The sequence below is a fragment of the Chelonia mydas genome, chromosome 6 (genome assembly GCF_015237465.2).
Source record: "Chelonia mydas isolate rCheMyd1 chromosome 6, rCheMyd1.pri.v2, whole genome shotgun sequence".
In the NCBI taxonomy this organism is placed as follows: Eukaryota; Metazoa; Chordata; order Testudines; family Cheloniidae; genus Chelonia; species Chelonia mydas.
In genome coordinates, this window is record NC_051246.2 from 42,428,504 (window position 1) to 42,447,781 (window position 19,278).

At 36.9% G+C, this 19,278-nt stretch overlaps 1 protein-coding gene across 4 annotated transcripts in view; it reads right to left on the reverse strand.

Moving 5' to 3' along the window:
* QSER1 (glutamine and serine rich 1) overlaps window positions 1–19,278 on the reverse strand; it is an 86,521-nt gene that overhangs the window by 10,799 nt on the left and 56,444 nt on the right. For 2 of the 4 annotated variants that reach the window (XM_037899887.2, XM_043550187.1), the window contains exons 6-10: window positions 17,388–17,504; window positions 16,404–16,537; window positions 12,379–12,590; window positions 9,943–10,080; window positions 7,944–8,041 (exon numbers count right to left, since the gene is read on the reverse strand). In XM_037899887.2, the coding sequence (XP_037755815.1) occupies window positions 7,944–8,041; window positions 9,943–10,080; window positions 12,379–12,590; window positions 16,404–16,537; window positions 17,388–17,504 (699 nt within the window). Of the gene's footprint in view, window positions 1–3,649; window positions 3,898–7,943; window positions 8,042–9,942; window positions 10,081–12,378; window positions 12,591–16,106; window positions 16,187–16,403; window positions 16,538–17,387; window positions 17,505–19,278 lie in introns of those variants that run through there. The other 2 variants (XM_043550188.1, XM_043550189.1) reach the window with 2 other exon arrangements.

Below are 19,278 nucleotides of genomic sequence, written 5' to 3' on the forward strand. Positions count from 1 at the left end.
TTCCAGGTGAAGTAGTGAGCTACATCCACCATAAAAAAACCCTGAACTCTCTACAGGGTATAGAAATAATGTATTGCTGTGGCATGCTGTTTTCTTTTGATTCCTTTTTTTAAATGAGGATCTGTCCATCCCATTTTATACAGGGGCACCAAAAAGCTGTAGAACAGTAGTGACTTTTGGGCACTCTTAATCGGAGTTAGTCAAACTACTGACTCAGAGGCGAATGGCAATTATATGTAGCAGTTTTCTCATCGGCCTTTTAGTTCCCCTTTTTATAACATGCTTTAGAAGGTCTTGGTCATCCAATTCCCAAAACAAACAGAACAAAACTCCTACAATTAATTAATTCCCTTGATAGCGGAATGCAAAGGATTGTACGAGTAGAGACACTCAACTGTCCTTTAAGTTCAGACAGTGGTAGCTCTAGAACAAAACCTCAAGTGAAGCATAGTAACTCTCCTTAGCTGCATGTGTTCTCGTTAATTAAGAATGTTTTTGAAAGTATCCCTCAGGCCCCTGTTGTTGTAGTATTGCCAATACCACATGTTCAAAAACCATGAGTGAGGCCCAAAAAAATACATGCAATTGGCATAAAATTCCACACAATCTTTAAAAATAATATCTTTTTAATTTATTTTTAGTTGCCTTCTGATGTATTTTAGGATTCATGTTTTCAAACTTTTCTCTAGAAACAGTCTCATGTAATCACATGAATCCAGGAGCTGGAGCTTTATGAAAAGTATCAAATATTGCAAGACTTGTGATGAAATCATGACAGCTGGCAACACTGCAGCTGGCTCCAAAAAATGCAAGCTCCCTCCCCGAAATGTTGCTGCTGCTTTAGTGGGAGCATGTGACAGGAATGAGTACAGCATGCTTTGGATTCCTGAAACATCTACCCTAACACGGAATCTTCATCTAGAAGTTGGAATCACTGCAGTGTTAAAATTAACATTTAAGCCTTATCTATACCAGAAAATTATACTGATTTTAATAGTAAACTGGCTTATAATTAAATGGGTGCACCCCCTAGCGCAAACACTCTTATTTTGGTTTAAGAGAGCCTTAAGGCCAGTAAGGAGAGGGGATTAGAGAAACTAAGTTAAAAGAGGTTAAGTAACTTGGCCAAGGACATGCAGTAAGTGAAGAGCCAGGATTAGAATTTAGAGGTCCCAGCTCAGTACTCGTTCCTCTAGATCACTTGCTTGTATAGCTATATGCTGGCAGACCCCCTTAGTGGGGACACAGCATAAACCAACAAAAGGAGTTCAGCTGGTGTATAGCTATATTACCTCCCCGAATGACACTGCTATGCCAAAAGAAGCACTTTTCTGCTGGCACAGTTGCATCTACACCGGGAGTTTTGTCAGTATACCTTTGTCAGCAAGGGTATGTGATTTTTTCACACCCTTAGCTGACATAGCTATGCTGGCAAAGCTTTGTAGAGTAGGCTGAGCCTTAGTTAATTTCATGGGGAAAGAGTACCTACAGTTCATCTTCAGAGAAGTGTTTGGATGTATAGAATTTCACATGAAAGATGTGATGTCAATATATTTGCAACAAATGGCACTGGATGTCATCATTCTGCTATAGATACAGCTATAGATCTCCAGCAAAGCATGAGATCTTATCTGAGACACACACTAACTAAATGGTGGTGTATTTTATTTTTATTTAACTTCAGTTTTGCATTATGTGTTAAATGAATAACACCTTGTTGCAAAAATGTAGAATTATTTTAACAAATCATTTTTAAAAGTTCCATTGTATTATGTAATATCTTACTTTCATCCAGAGAGAATATATTCTTTTAACTGATTATATTTCTTTACTTGCATAAATTACTACATTGTTCAGGGAAATGTGACTATAACAAATTACAGGGAAGAACTCAGCATACCGTTGGACTTACTGCTGCACGAAATTAAGGGGTTAAAATGTTCAAATTAAAACTAATGGTGCCTTATATAGTCTACAGATGATAAGATGAACTTTTTAATAAACAGTTACAGAATTCAAGGACTTTCCTATCCAGACTCCTACAGTTTCCAGGCACCTGGTTCTGTGTCCCTGAAAACAAAATGTGCTTAATTAGTGTTTTACACAGATCAGTTACTTTTCCCTTAGTAACAATCTCAGGAGGAAACTAAAAATCCATGTGCAAAAGAGACAGTTGCATTTTGGTACTAGTCAGCTCAAGGGAACAAAATGTAGACTAGTCATAGCAGCAGCCTTCAAGTTAAGAAAAATAACCCCAGCTGATTTTTTTTCCTCCGTGAGTTTAATTTTCTACCTGTTATAGAATTCTCTGTAGAGTTTCAGTGCATTCTGAGAATTTCTGTCTTATGCCAGGAAGTCCTGCCTCATCCGTTACTGGCTCAATGTTATTGTCTATTCCTATGGAGTAGAACAGACTTCAAACAGGAACACTGACCCAAAACAGGACTAGTTTTGAATTGGAAGGAGGAGGAGGAAAATACTAGTCATTTCCATGTTCTGATGGGTCAAGAGGACAAGCTATAAATCAGACTTGCTCAGTGGAGAGAGCCAGACGACTCTGAATAGTGAGTACTTTACAGAAAATGAAACTTCCAAGAAATGAAGCACAATTGATGTTAACTAACAATGCTATTCTGAACAACATTTGTAATAAGTCTAATCTATTTCCAAATATGTACATTGGTGAGTTGCATCTAAAAGATTGAGAGTTAATTTACAGATATGAAACTAACATAGAAACAATAGTTTAATTTTGTTTACTAAAATAAGATTATAACCAGACAGTGTGGGATTTTATAGCTGTTAGAACTGTGTAGAAAAGTGTATAGACAAAGCTGCTGATTTGACCATTGATTGGTGATTTTACTTGATGATTTGTTTGCAATTCTACACTGAAATATCCCATACTATCCCTTTCAGTTTTAATTAATAGAATATATAATCACTATACACAGTTACCAGTACAGAGTATTAAAAAGTATGCAGAAATGAATGGTGCTCATGAGTAACCAACTTTACCATCTTTTTCTTGTTGGTTGCCTAGTCTGAATCTCTTACACCTGAACTACTTATTTTTATCAACATTATTATAGAAACAGGCTTTCTTGTTCTAAACAATGGATTAAACTGGATTTTAAAAGTATGTAACCTATTTGGTATCAAACCAGTAGAGATGTTCATGGTAGGAAATTAGCCTTTCATTACTACAAAATTGCTACCACAAACATGATATGGGTTTGTGCTTCTGTACTAGAAATATAGACATACTAACATAACCAGCCATTTTACAAACATATGCCCTGATCCTGCAATCAGATCCACGTGGGCAGATCCCTGGGCTTGCCTGGAGCTCCATTTACTTCCATACAGATCAGACTGTAGGATTAGGCCTACATTATCTGATTTAAGAGACATAATTTATTTTCTTTTATTGTGTGAGAAGCAAGCAAACGCTTCTTTATACAGTTGGAATTTGTAACATGGTATAGTGAGTAAGTGGATATAATTATATATAATTGTGACAATCTTCTGTATGCTAAAGATGCTTTTCTTCTAATTGGGTGTAATGATCAGCTACAGAAGTATGAGCACAGTGGGAATCAAATTGTCATTATGTCCCTAACTCTCACTGTAAAAACAACAACAATAAAAATGGTGGCTCAGGGTCAGTTAAACAGACCGTTTGTATCTATTATGAAAAGTATCAGAGAGATTTAGACACCCTCCAGGAGCTTTGCTGTTGCCATAAGGGAGCCACAAAGGGATACTGGGAAGATAGGAGCAGGAACTACCACTTCTACAGGGAACAGCTTTTCAGCAGTGATGAGACAGGGGGAGTAATTAACTCTCTTGCCCCAAAGTCCTAGATTAATGAAGAGAGGAAAACAGGACTGGTACCTACAACAAGGCGGATAAAAATCAATTAAAAATATCTATTTTAAAAAAAATGTAAATTAAATACATTTCTCTTTTTAAATATAAACCTATTTAAATTAAATCTGAAATTATGATAGCCCATGTTAAGGTTTAAACTTGGTAAACTCTATTAAAATAATTTAAATTAAACTAAAAAACTGTATTAAGCAGCATATGTTTGAGGCGAAAGTTTTAAAGAAAGTCAAACCACTGAACAGGTGCAAGTCACCGCGTAAGCACCTGGAACCAGAGTTTGATGAAGTGATAAATCAACGTTTGCAAGCAATAGCCTCTTCTGCACATGCAGAGTGTATATTTACTTATTTTCAGTTTATTTAACTAGTTCAGTTCAGTGATTGTTATTTCAAGGTTAAGAAACAGATTGGGAGATGAAAAGGTTGAAAAGCTTGTTTTCCTCTTCCAATTGATGAATAAGACTGGGTACGGGAGAATGAGATATCTTAGTTCTAAAGTCTTGACGGACATGGTGACCAGAAACAATTAGTTCAATTCACTAATTACAGATTAGTATTTTATTTTTGATAAATCCGTTTTAATTTTCTACTTGTTGTAGGGATAGTAACCATTTTTCCTTATGCAGCCAGCACTTTTATGTTAAAGTATTTTATTTAACAAATAAAAAACAAATTTTAAATGTTGTTTGTGCATTTGTAAAAATTCCAATTTCTCCAAATAAAGCTTGACAAAATCAAGAGTAAAAAAAAAAAACCCCCAAAACCCCATCATCTAGTAAATAAGACATGCACCATTCTAACATAATAAAAAAGTGAAAACTAAAACTATCTAAATAAATGTATGTACGTCTATATAACAGCTTAAATAAAGATGTATAGATATAGCGGATCCTCTTGATTAGCAAAAGAGAATTATCAAAAGATAAACATATTTTAATGGTTTCCTACAAATGCAAATCAACCTTTCTTTAGGAAATGGACTGATACAAAACAAGATTAAAAGTGATTATTTAAATCAATCCACCCTGGTCAACAATGCCTTCATCCCTAGAACAGAAAGCCATGATGACACCCACAAAATCAGTTAGGAAATAAACATCCCTTATTAGGGCTGTCAAGCAATTAAAAAAATTAATCTCAATTAATCGTGCTGTTAAACAATAATAGAATACTATTTATATAAATATTTTTAGGATGTTTTCCACATTTTCAAATATATTGATTTCAATTACAACGCAGAATACAAAGTGTACAGTGATCACTTTATATTTATTTTTATTACAAATATTTGCACTGTAAAAATAAATAATATTTTTCAATTTACTTAATACAAGTACTGTAGTGCAATCTCTTTATCATGAAAGTTGACCTTACAAATGTAGAATTATGTACAAAAAATAACTGCATTCAAAAATAAAACAATGTAAAAATTTAGAGTCTACAAGTCCACTCAGTCCTACTTCTTGTACAATAGCTCAGACAAACAAGTTTGTTTACATTTGCAGGAGATAATGCTGCCTGCTTCTTGTTTACATTCTCACCTGAAAATGAGAACAGGCATTCGCATGGCACTCTTGTAGCCGGCATTGCAAGATATTTACGTGCCAGATGTGCTGAAGATTCATATGTCCCTTCATGCTTCAACCACCATTCCAGAGGACATGCATCCATGCTGGTGTGGGTTCTGCTCGATAACGATCCAAAGCAGTACAGACCAACGCATGTTCATTTTCATCATCTGAGTCAGATGCCACCAGTAGAACGCTGATTTTCTTTTTTGGTGGTTCGGGTTCTGTAGTTTCCGCATGGGACTGTTGCTCTTTTAAGACTTCTGAAAGCAAGCTCCACACCATCCCGATCAGATTTTGGAAGGCACTTCAGATACTTAAAATCTTGGGTCTAGTGCCATAGCTATCTTTAGAAATCTCACACTGGTACCTTCTTTGCGTTTTGTCAAATCTGCTGTGAAAGTGTTCTTAAAACTAACATGTGCTGGGTCATCATCCGAGACTGCTATAACATGAAATATATGGCAGAATGCAGATAAAACACAGAGCAGGAGACATACAATTCTCCCTCAAGGAGTTCAGTAACAAGTTTAATTAACGCATTTTTTTTTTTAATGAGCGTCATCAGCATGGAAGCATGTCCTCTGGAATGGTGGCCAAAACATGAAGGGACATACAAATGTTTATCATATCTGGCACGTAAATACCTTGCAATGCAGGCTACAAAAGTGCCATGTGAATGTCTGTTCTCACTTTCAGGTGACATTGTAAATAAAAAGCGGGCAGCATTATCTCCTGTAAATGTAAACGTATTTGTTTGTCTTAGTAACTAGCTGAACAAGAATTAGTACTGAGTGGACTTACAGGCTCTGAAGTTTTACATTGTTTTATTTTTGAGTGCAGTTATGTAACAACAACAAACATTTACATTTGTAAGTTGCGCTTTCACGATAAAGAGATTGCATTATGGTACTTGTATGAGGTGAACTGAAAAATACTATTTCTTTTGTTTATCATTATCTACAGTGGAAATATTTGTAATAAAAATAATACACAGTGAGCACTGTACACTTTGTAGTCTGTGTTGTAACTGAAATCAATATATTTGAAAATGTAGAAAAACATCCAAAAATATTTCATAAATTTCAATTGGTATTCTATTGTTTAACAGTGTGATTAAAACTGAGATTAATCAAAAGCCCTACCCCTTATTATTTTTAGCATAAGGGGACAGACATGACACTCATGTTTACCCTTGCTCTCTTCACACAGACACGTATGCACTCATCCCCAGAGACAGGCAGGTTGTAGGGATGGAATAAATAACTCTCGAAAAAAGTGCTCCAGTCCTGTGGTCAGGAGCAGATTCAAGAAGGTAGGGCAGGACAGCCGCAGCCACTGTTTCACTGATGCTGGAAACTGTCTGCTCAGGATTTTATCTCCTTGACTTTCTCTGCTGTCTACTGAGAGGGCTGCTACAGTGCTTCTTTCTTCATAGATTTTGAGGCCAAAAATACGCTTCATCTAGTCTTAGCCCATCCATAACGCAGGTCACTGGATTTCATCTGTTCTGCTGAAGCACCAAGTGTAAGACAGGAGGTGGGACTCTGTCTTACCAGTTCCATCTTAAACCCCTGTTGTGATTGGGTTGAGAAGGGAGAGAGACAGGGGAAGAGACAAACCTACTTCCTATGCTTTACCCACAGTGTTTCAAGGAGCTCTTTTAGCAGAAAAGAGAAGCAGCATTGGGACAGTCCTGCTTATAAATAACAAGGAGGTCAGATCCTGGGTAGCCCGTTTCCAGCAGCAGTAAAATTAGCCTCTTTTCTCTTTGCCACTCCTTTAAAACTTACCCCATCCCTCCTGTCTATTTTGGATGGGTTATGCATAGCTGTTTGGGACAGGGAGAAGAGTAGGTGGCACTATAGCCTGTCTTGCCCATCGATACAGAAGTTGTGGGATGGTAGTGCTGGTGTTTCTTGTCCCTGACCAGCCCACAACAATTTACTGTCCACAGTTTCAAAGGGTGAGACACACTGTGATTGTCTGACCCATGCTTAACTCGGGACTGTGGGTAAGAAAGAGTGCTTGTCTGTTTCATCTTCCCTGATCCCTAACCTTTGGCTCTAGGGAGCCCTGGTGCTGCTCTCTGCACCTCACCACAGCTGAAGAGCTGGAATGCACCATGGGACAGCATCATGGGGCAGAAATACAGGTATCCTTAAAAAAAATAAAAAAAAAAATGCTCCACAGGGACAGTAGTTTGATTTTCTGATGAGGAACTTGAGAAGCTTAGAAGAGAAAATGCTTTAAAATGAATATTAAAGCTTGGGAAGTAAAACTGACCTTTTAAGATCTACAGTAGAAACGTCTCTACCGCAAAATGTTTGCTAAGTGGAATATATTAACACTTAATTCAAAGTATCTCTCAAACCTCATATTCCATTCCCGGTACAAATTTTGCCATCTCACTGTATACTTGTATATAATTAGTGACTTGCTTAGGACTTTGTTTTAAATAATCTGAAATTTTAAAAGGAAATACCTTGAATGTATGCTCCAAACGTAATTTGGAAAGCAGTCTTTTCCTGTTGTCATTCAGCATGCCATCAATTTTTCTCATATGAGGCAAAAGTAGCTCATCTGAAAGACATGAAAAAATACATAATAGTTAAGTACAGATGTAAGACAATTATTTACATAAAACCTTTATGCCAGATGGGCCACTTTACCCTATTTATTAGCATAAAACAATCGAAGTCCAAAATAATACTTTTTGCTCATATACCCTAGCTTTAAATAGGAAAGGAAAATTACTTATTAAGATCTACATGCTAAGATACAGAACTCAATACTTGACTCTAAAACTTGACAAATATGCAAAGGCCACATACATTATAATATCCAGGCCAACAGCTAAATGTAAATCTAACTGTTATTCTGTTCTTTCATTTGTGATTGAAAGTTCAGAAAGGAGACAGACCGGGCAGTGCAGAGAATGAACCTTACAGACAACTTTAAATTGTTCTCTAAATCTCTCCCTGTCATGCAAGACAATTTTCAGTTCAGAGACAGGTTCTTCTCAGCTGAAGAGTGTGTGCGTGTTTCAAACTGGCTGTCATACATTATATATATATATATACACACACACACACACACACACACACAGAGCTTAGCTTGGATTTATTTTAGGTAGGGGTAGTTGCACCGCCTACTAGTAAGATTTCCCGACACTTACCATTATATATAGTTATAAAATTGCACAAGAGATGTTAGAACCTAGGTAGCAAGATAGGTGGTCACTGGTGCTTGAGAAGATTGTTTATTAGCTCTGAATTTGTGGCTCAATCCTGCAGTTTTAACTGCATCAGCAGTCCTATTGCCTTCATTGGGACTACTGACAGAATAGCTGCAGGACTGCGCCCTTGGCGTACAGAGAGAGGGTAGAGTCTCAAACAGGAAATAGCTTTTGAAACATGGATAAACTGAAATTAGCAGCACAGAGCCCCATGTTGCAGCAGCTGTATACTATGTGAAACCCATGCTTTCTATCAGTGTTTCAAGTCGAATGCATTCTGTGTTAAATTTCCAAGAGACAGAACTGACCTGATGTTTGTATGCTACAGTCCACTATAGTGCATAGTTCTAACATGTTGAAATTCAAATGACATGCCCATCAAACAGCAGTTCTCTTGAAGACAGCCTGGACATATGTGTGTTCAAACACTAATCTTAAACCCAAACTCCAATTACTGCACAGCTCAGAAATCAGACTTCATAAAGTAATGAGTATGTTTCTGCATGAAAAACTAGGCACACATTTGAAATGGTTTTTAAATAAAATTAGCATTTGTAAGTCTATTATTGGTGATGGTGATCTTAATTAAAAAAAAGTAAGGTTCATTAGTGATGCTAACAGGAGAGGGGCCCAATATAACCAGATGACAAGTCCCTCTGGAGTAGTTTAAAGCAATTCGAGTAATACAGTAATATTTTAAACAAAATGTAAAGTTAAAAAATGTCTCCATTAGATTTTAACAACACAGTCATATTAGGGCAGTATGGTAAACTCATTCAAATACATCAGTATTTCACTCACTCATTTATATTGGTGTTCATTTCTCATGAAAGTCATGATGTGATGAAACTGGAATTTGGAGAAAAGTGGTCAAAGACACTATCGCAGCAAAACTACTGCTCTGGCCACTCTACTGTGGAAAAAATACTATTTGCTCTGAACATCTTCCTGTTTAGACCTTTTAGATACAGAGCAAGTACAAACTCAAAACACTGCCTGATGTGGTACCAAAGTATGCTGAATCTAGGAAAACAGGAATTTGGGGCAACCCGAAACCAATACAAATTACACATACTACATTACTTTCATCAAAAAGTGTAGGTTAAAGTACTGCTGTGAAACAAGAAGATTTTTCACATTTGCTTTATTAATTAAAAAAATGTACGTAGTACACCTTAAAATAAAAAAAACATCATGGGACAAAACAAAGCCGAGCACAAAGAAATTCATGTAAAACACACTGTACCATTGCTCTTTTCCAAGGCTTGCATTGTATCTGGATCTAAGGCAATGCTAACAAGCAGCTCCATATAACTCTTAAAGGTCTCCTTCATAGCTCTTGTGTTCAAAAAGCGGGTGAAAAAGGGAGATGGAGGTACAAGTTCTGAAAAGTAATTGGAATACAATTAATGTTTTCTTCCTCTGATATTCTGAAAATATTTGTATATTAGCATACGTTCCTATTTTGAAATAAAAGGCTTTCATTGTTAAACGCAAGCAACCTCTAGTGGTATCCCAAGAGACTACAACACATGTTATTTCTCAACAGAAATAATGTCAACTTTGCATTTATTAAAACAAGGGAGGTTTATAGTGTATCAGAGAAGCAGGGCAATATTTCTCAGAAAGATGCAGAATTATCTGCATTATCAGCATTTAGATACTCTGGTTATAGGAGCCTTCTAAAACTCTGAGGCAGACAAACATCTGGAGAAAAGGGAGGATGAAATATTCCCATCAAGCAAACTAGACTAAACACCAATTTCCAGTAGCAACTTAGACATTCTCTGAGACCAACTGATTCAGCTGAGTCAAGGGGTAAAACGTTCAAAAACATTGAAGTCACTCAGCATCATAATTACCACTAAAAGTCAATGTCATGTTTTCATGAGCTCATCAAAATACGTACAACCACTTACATTAGCAAACAGATATATGTATAGCTACTGTCACTTTCCAAGATGTTTCAAAAGTTTTGTAGTCAGCCATTTCAATCATACGTGTTATACAGAAATCATTCACACTTCTAAACTTAGGGTTTGCGCAGCTTCTTGAGGCACTTTACTGATTCCAGCGCACAATGTTAGAATTTGCGACCAACTAGGTAGTGAGACTGCTCCATTCTGTCAAGTTTCCAAGTTGCCATGGGTGACTGTCACCACCAGAGTAGTCCTTACTCTAATAAACTGACAGTGGTATGTATGTGTTAGAGAGATTGGTATCATGATACGTTAGATCAAAAATTAAAATTATTTTTAGTTGCGACCTTCAGCAGAGGGGCTCAAGACTATCTGCAGTAACTCATCTGTAGTCTAAGTGGTTCTCAAGCAGGGGTACGCATACTCCTGGGGTATGCAGAGGTCTTCCATGGGGTACATCAACGCATCTAGATATTTGCCTAGTTTTACAACAGGCTACATAAAAAGCACTAGCAAAGTCAGTACAAGCTAGAATTTCATACAATGAGTTGTTTATACTGCTCTGTATACTATACACTGACACGTAAGTACAATATTTATATTCCAATTGATTTATTTTATAACTATATGGTAAAAATGAGAACATAAGCAGTTTTTCAATAATAGCATGCTGTGACACTTTTGTATTTTTATGTCTGATTTTGTAAGCAAGTAGTGTTTAAGTGAGTTTACGTTTAAGTAACTTGGGGGTATGCAAGACAAATCAGACTGCTGAAAGAGGTACAGTAGTCTGGAAAGGTTGAGAGCCACTGGTCTAAATTCCAGTGGCCAATGTGCCTTGAAAATCCAATAGTGAAGGGGTCAGGGTGCTGCCAAGTTTATCTTCAAATGCATGTGAAGTTTAAACAACAAACTGAGAAAAACAAAGCTATGGAAACTCTCTCAAAGTAATCTAAATATGGTAAAAAGAACCTTTGAAAGGGTTGTTCTACCCAGAAATATGGCTGCAAAAATGGAATCTGAAGGTTCTATGATTATTGTGTAAATGACTCCAGATCAAATCTAGTTGATTTTTCTATCGAAAGATTTTTTTTCTAAACTGCCAGTTGTTCAAACTTAACATGCACCTGAAAATCAAGCTCCTTTTTGTTCTGGCTTATGCATCACCACCAGTAATACAGATTCTGTGCATCCAAATTCTGCCCACTTTTACATCCATGCAACATCAGTGCAGACAGTGGGTGTCACAGATGTGGTTAAGGCACCCTAATTGGAAATGGTAATCAATTCTGTTAAGGAGGCGTGATCCAGAATAGAATCAACTTCTTCTGAAACAGATGTCCTGGCTCTGTGGGACTAAAAGGAGCTAAGTATTAAAAATGTTTTTCTCTCACTCAACTAAGCAAATATAACTCTGAATACACACAAAGAATAGATCTGGTAAGATTAAGATGTGTCATTCTTACATTACCACTCTTTAAAGCAGAACTGCATTCTGAAGCAACCTTGCAAAATCTGCTCACTCCCAAAGGGAGTGTAAAATATTAGATTTTTAATAATGTTAATCGACCTGGTAAAGGGCTGGAAGAATAAACTTTATGTGGAGGGTGTTAAATTTTCATGACAATTTTGCACAGCTGCCTTCTAAGGGAATTTTGCAGATCACACAACATTTATAGACTATATGTTATAATATACGTATGATTTCAGTTTAAATTAAACTAAAAACAAATATATAAGACTGACAACAGAAAACCACTCACCATCCTCATCACTCTGGGCTTCAGGAGAAGAATCAGACTGGGAAGATGAAAACTCTTCTTTCCATTTTTTCCGTTTCTTTGGTGGTGGTTCAGCCTTTATCTTTGGCTGTTTAGCTTTGGGTTTCACAGAAGAGACTTTTGTTGTTGTAGTTTTTGGTGCTGGAGGATCAGGAGCTTTGCTGGTGCTATTACTTGGTTTGCAATGAATGGGCCTGCAATATTATAATGAATAGTTTTATAAGTCATCTACATAAATTCACACAAGATCTAATTTTAATAAAAAGAATCATGGTACTTTTTGTGAGTCATGTAAGTTTATTCCATTGCACTCTAGTATGATCATTTTCATTAATACTTAGCACTTAGTTTTACATTTTTGAAGTGCTGTTACATGTTAATTAATCCTCAACAGCTGGCGATTAATTAGTAGTATTCCCATTTTGCACACGGTAAACTCTCTTTTCCAAGGTTACGGTGAGTCATGGAAGTATTTGGGGGCTACAGGTGTATTCCAATCACTATTTTACTAAGGTATTGGTGGCCTTACTAACCTTGAATATCTGATGGAAATTTTGTAACCCCTTTTGGCGGACTACGAATCAAGATTTTGTGGTTGAAATATAATACAGATGAACTGTACTTTAATTTTCACAACCATATATGAATGTGTGACATTTTATATTTCTGCATAAATACTGTGTGGGATTTAATGTAATGAATGAGAATTTTATTTTTTATCCTGTCATCGCTACCCCAGTGGCTCTGTAGAACACCACATTGCAATATTTAAAAGTATTTAAATATAAAAAATAAAATAAAATAAAACCAGATTTCTAAACACTATATAACAAAAATTAGAGGAATTAAACTGAATACAAAGAAGAAAATATATAAATATTGTCATCACAGTCCAACGTTGGAGAGAGAAAGTTTCAGACCTAGAACCCTCCACAAAGACACAGTCACCTGATGACCTAAAAAGCAATGGTGTAATCCCTCAGGGGCAGATGAATCACAGTTAAAAACTCCATCAGAAGGAAGTTCAAGAAGGAGATCTCAGATATAGATTCACAGAAATGTAAGGATGAAAGGGACCTCAGGAGGTCATCTAATCCAGCCCTCTGTGGTGAGGCAGGACCAAGTATAGCTAGACCATCCCCTACCGGTGTCTGTCCAAACTATATTTAAAAACCCATAGTGATGATTATTCCACAACATCCCTTGGAAGCCTGTTCCAGAGCTTAACTAACCTTATAGTTAGAAAGGTTTTCCTAATAGCTAACCTAAATTTCTCTTGCTGCAGATAAAGCCCATTACTTCTTTTCCTACCTTCAGTGCACCTCGACAATTGATCAACCTCCTCTTTGTACCAGCCCTTAACATATTTGAAGACAGCTATCAGACCTTCTTTTCTCAAGACTAAACAAGCCCAGTTTAATTTTTTCCTCATAGGTCTGGTTTTCTAAACCTTTTACCATTTTTGTTGCTGTCCTCTGGACTCGCTCCAATTTGTCCACATTTTAAAGTGTGGTGCGCAGACTTGGACACAGTGTTCCAGCTGAGGCCTCACCAGTGTTGAGTAGAGGGACAATTACCTCCTGTGTCTTACATATGACACTCCTGTTAATACATTCCAGAATAATATTTGCCTTTTTCACAACTGCATTGCATTGTTGACTCCTATTCAATTTGTGATCCACTATAACCCCCAGATCCTTTTCAGCGGTACTACCGCCGAGTAGGGTAACCAGATAGCAAGTATGAAAAACCATGACAGGGGGTGGGGAGTATTGGAGCCTCTATAAGACAAAGCCCTATAAAATCGGGGCATCTGGTCACCCTACCGCCGAGTGAGTTATTCCCCATTATATAGTTGTGCATTTGATTTTTCCTTCCTCAGTGTAGTACTTTGCACTTGTCTTTATTGAATTTCATCTTGTTGATTTCAGATTAATTCTCCAATTTGTCAAAGCCTCTTTGAAATCAAATTCTGTCTTCCAAAGCACTTGCAATCCCTCTAAGATTGGTATCATCCATAAATTGTATAAGCATACTCCACTCCATTATCTAAGTCATTAATGAAAATATTGAATAGTATCAGACGCAGGACAGACTTCTGTAGGACTCCACTAGATAAATCCCCCAGTTAGACAGCAAACCTTCAATAACTCTCTGAGTACAGTCTTTCAACCAGTTTTGCACCCACCTTATAGTAATTTCATCTAAATCACATTTCTCTAGTTTTCTTATCAGAATGTCATGTGGGACTCATGTCAAAAGCCTTACTAAAATCAAGATATGTCATGTCCGTCACTTCCTCCCTATCCAGTGGCTAGTAACCCTATCAAAGAAGGAACTTGGTTTGGTTTGGCATGATTTGTTCTTGGCAAATCCATGTTGGTTATTACTTATAACCCTATTATCCCCTAGGTGCTCACAAACTGATTATTAATTTGTTCCAGTATCTTTCCAAGTATCAAAGTTAGGCTGACTGGTCTACAATTCCCCACGTCTTCTTTGTTCCTCTTTTTAAAAAAGCATTACATTTGCCTTTTTCCAGTCCTCTGCGACCTCAGCTGTCCTCTCTGAGTTCTTGAAGATAATCATTAATGATTCTGGGATTGCCACTGCTGTTTCCTTAGGTACCCTCAGGGAAATTTTGTCAGGCCCTGCCAAACTGAGTACAACTAACTTATCTAAATATTCTTTAACCTGTTCTTTCCTTATTTTGGCTTGTGTTCCTTCCCCTTTGTTGTTAATATGAAGTGTGTTAAGTATCTATTATACTTTTTAAAGAATAGTGAAGCAAAACAGGCATTAACTAACTCAACATTCTTGTTGTCATCCATTATCAGCACTTCTTCCCTGCTAAGGAGCGGACCTATACCTTCCTTCATCTTTCTCTTGCTCCTAATGTATTTATGGAACCTCTTCTTTCCTTTTATGTCACTTGTTATGTATCACTCACTTTGTCCTGCAGCCTTTCTGATTTTGTCCCTACAAACTTGTGCTATTTTTTTGTATTCATGATGGGAGCCATAATGGCCTCTTACTATTTTATCAGGATTGCTGTTGTGCCTTAAAACATAGCCAGGGCCTACACGATAAAAGGCTTTATCGCCAATAGGGTGGTCACTTTATAGACAGCCATTGTAAAGAATAATGTAAAGGGGAGGAATAATGTGACCATGATTACTCAAATCAGTAGGTAAACATATTGTCATATTCACAACAAGTATGAGCCAATGAGCAACAAAAACTGTGTAGCTCTGCTAAGAGAGAAATACAATAATTGAACTTCTTGGCATTAGATGTATTGCTGTTGCAATGTTGGCATGTGATATATAAGGGAGCAGTCTGTGAAAATGTACAAACGAAATACTTTCAGACTAAGTCTGATACATGGCTTTCCATGGTAAGAACATGATTTAAAGTGTTGACAAAATTCTTTAGTTTGCTTTTTACTGCCAAACAAGCCCGCTCTATGAGCAGTGATATCATAGAAGGAAAAGCATCTTTCTGACAACCATCTCTACTACCCAAGAGCAAAACTTTTGTCTTCCCAGAGTTGAGAATAAAGTATTCTACTTCTCAGGCATCCAGACAGCATTGTCATCCAAGCAACCTGGAAACACAGACTTACCTTGCAAAGCCAACAAGGGAAGAGATATGTAATTGTGTACCAGAATCATACATATATATTACTAAGTGTTTAGAAATTATCTCACCTGGGGGCCTCCATTTATGTTGAGTAAGAAGTAAGGCAAGATAGACATTTGAGTCATGTGGCATTCCAAATCCTTCATAGCTGTAATGGAAAACTATTGTAATCCATAGAAGCCAAGGGGAAGAGTTCATAGTTGCTGTAGAAACTTTAATTAATTGCTCAAAGCACGTAATTCAAAGTTTCCACTTAATGCTGCATTAATGTCACTTTTGAATAAGATATTCTGAACTATTAGAGCACGTGTGGGGCTCATGCCAAACCAATACAGTAAAATAAAAAGTGATCTGAAAATAAATACCTTGCAGACTGTACAGGTTTACTTCGTGGTTTTTTTGAACAGACTCTGACATACTCCTTTTTGTTTGCATTTTCAATGAACTTCACATACACCCGTTTGTATTTCATTTTTGCATCCCCAAAATACCCAAGATACTGTGAAAAGCAAAACAAAAACATATAATTACACAGATTTTCCTATTAAAGTTATTTTGCTAAGCGAAGTTATTCTATTGATCATTTACACATGAAAATACTAAGACCATCTATTTGGGTACAAAAGCGACCTACTCTAAAACTGTTGTAATTTAGGAAGGAATTGCCGCTGGATTTTAAATATCCTTAAAATATAAATAAGACAATATAGTCACTGGGCTTGGTTTTCTTCTGCATCTGAGCTCTGCTAGGCACAAGGTGAGGGGCACCATCAGGGAGTGGGTTACTGGGCTGGTCTGCGCTTACACTTGCATGGAAGAGCAACTGGGGAGATATCCTACTTTATACTGTCAACGTATGGTCCATAAGGGGTCATACACTAGCTGATCTTCAGAGTGGAGCTCCACTCCACCCTACCTCCTCTCTATCTCTTTGTGCCATAAACAATGCCAGGATGCAAGTATGGGAAAAGAGCACATGACCCAACTCCACCAGCTTTATCCCAGCTGAGAACTCCTCCTCGCTGGGGGAATGCTAAACTGGGTAGTTGAGACCAGAATCTGGTTCCTTTGCATGACCAGCATGGCACAAAGAAACCAGAATGAAAATGAGAACTGGTCTTGAATATACAACAGCAATTCTTATTGTCGTTCTGCTAAATGTAGCAGAGGGACCCACTAACTATTCATTTCTAGCCCTAGAGTTAGGGAGATCTTTGCAGAAATGCTAGTACAGAAAGTAAACAGAAATGTCATGTTCCTTTAACGCTCCAGGGTCAGACATTTTCTTTTGTGCAAGCAGGGGCTCAACCAGAAGTCACTGTAGTTTTACAAGGAATCTTCATACTTACACTATTAGTAGCAGCAAACTCTCTCTGTCCATCTCGAATTTCAGGAACAAACTTTTGTAACAAAGCCTTTTGTACTTTCCAGATTGCTGGAGGCTCTTTTCCTGTTTGTAAAGCCATCTATAAGAACCAAAAATGTATTAGCTAAAAATTGTGCTTATTTTCCTTCCAAAATTTATTAATTTTTTTCTTTAGAGATAAAACGGATATAAATTCTCCAGATTCCAAATACACCACTATTATGTGCTGATGGCACCAGGATATTAGCTACGAGGTATATTCAGTACAGTACCATCTATAGACTAAACCTCAAAATTTATTTCCTCAAGATCTTTGAAGCTGACCCAGCCAACTCCATGTATGCAATCAAGCCACAAAAACCTGACAAATTTCATTTCAGCAATTTGTCATTTTTTTCAAAGTTTCTTTTATCATCATGCCTTTGGTAGTATGAAAATAATTTTTAAAAACAAAACCACCAAATAGCAGAAAAATGACTCCCCATAGTCCCTAATGCTAGCTCTCTGTGACTGTAGAGTTCCCAAAGTACCTGACATTATGGCATGATACTTGCAGTTACGTGAAAACAAAAAGTTCAATAATAACTAGTGAACTGGACGAAGATTACATTTGCAGTTCAACTTTTAGTTCAACAATTAGCTCAAACAGATTATCCTCTTAAAAACATTTCTTTCTGTCTTAAATATTGTAAACATATCTGTAATAATTAACCGCCCAACCCCTAGAAATCCTTCTTTAAAATATTAATCTATAAAGATTCTCATATTTTAAGGGAAGTGTAGAAAAAACTTAAAAGTGTATTTTCAAATGGTTATGAGAAAAACCCTACAAGATTAGGATCCAACATTGCAAAGTGAGAATATTTTAGAACCAGTTATTCCTTAATTTACCTGACACACCTAGCAAATTATTAACAGAACTTTTATTTTAAAATTTGAATTCAAAAGGGTCCATAGGAAGGCAAAGAATAAACATATCTAGGAACGATTTTTAAAGTGACATGCAAAAGTAATAATAAAATCTGTGAGCTAGAACAGTAGCAGAGGAGTGGACATGAGGAAGACAAAACAGAAGAAGAATTAGAAATGGAGAAAACAAATAAGGTTTCCTTAAACTCGGCAGACATTATGAAGAGTTGTAGTGGATCCACATAGAAGCCACTCCTTGTTAGAGGAGCGAACAAAGCCGCCACAAAAATAAAAAAAACAAAAATCCTAAAACAAAAAACTAAGGGCATGTCTACACGAACAGTGCTGCAGTAGTACCGATGCAGCTGTGCTGCTGCAGCACATCTGGTGAAGACACTCTATGCTGATGGAAGAGAGCTCTCCTGTTAGCATAACAAAACCACCTCTGTGAGCGGCAGAAGCTATGTTGGTGGGAGAAGCTCTCCCACCAACATAGCGCTGTGCACATGAGTGCTTATGTCATTGTAACTTATGTCGCTCAGGGGGATGGTTTATTCACACCCCTGAGTGACATAAATTATGCTGACATAGGCTGTAGTGTAGACATAGCCTTAGACACATACTTCAACACCATACTCATGAAAGCTAATCAAAGTCTTCAATAAGGATGTATTCTGGTGGGGTCAAGAATCCTTGAAAACACCAAATCTGGAAGACTCCTGCCAACTAATGTATGTATATCTATAGACAATGTTGAGATCTAATTGAGATTATCTGCTGCAATTATTTACCTTTTTCATTTAACTAGTATGAATGCTTGACACATAATTAAAGTGATGCATATTCCCTCCCAAAAACTAGAACCACAACTGTATGCCATCTTGGCAGCATCACAAATATGTTGAGCTATGCAGTAGAAAATTAAGCCTCTGCTCTTTGGTAGTTTGATTGTTGATGCGTGCTTC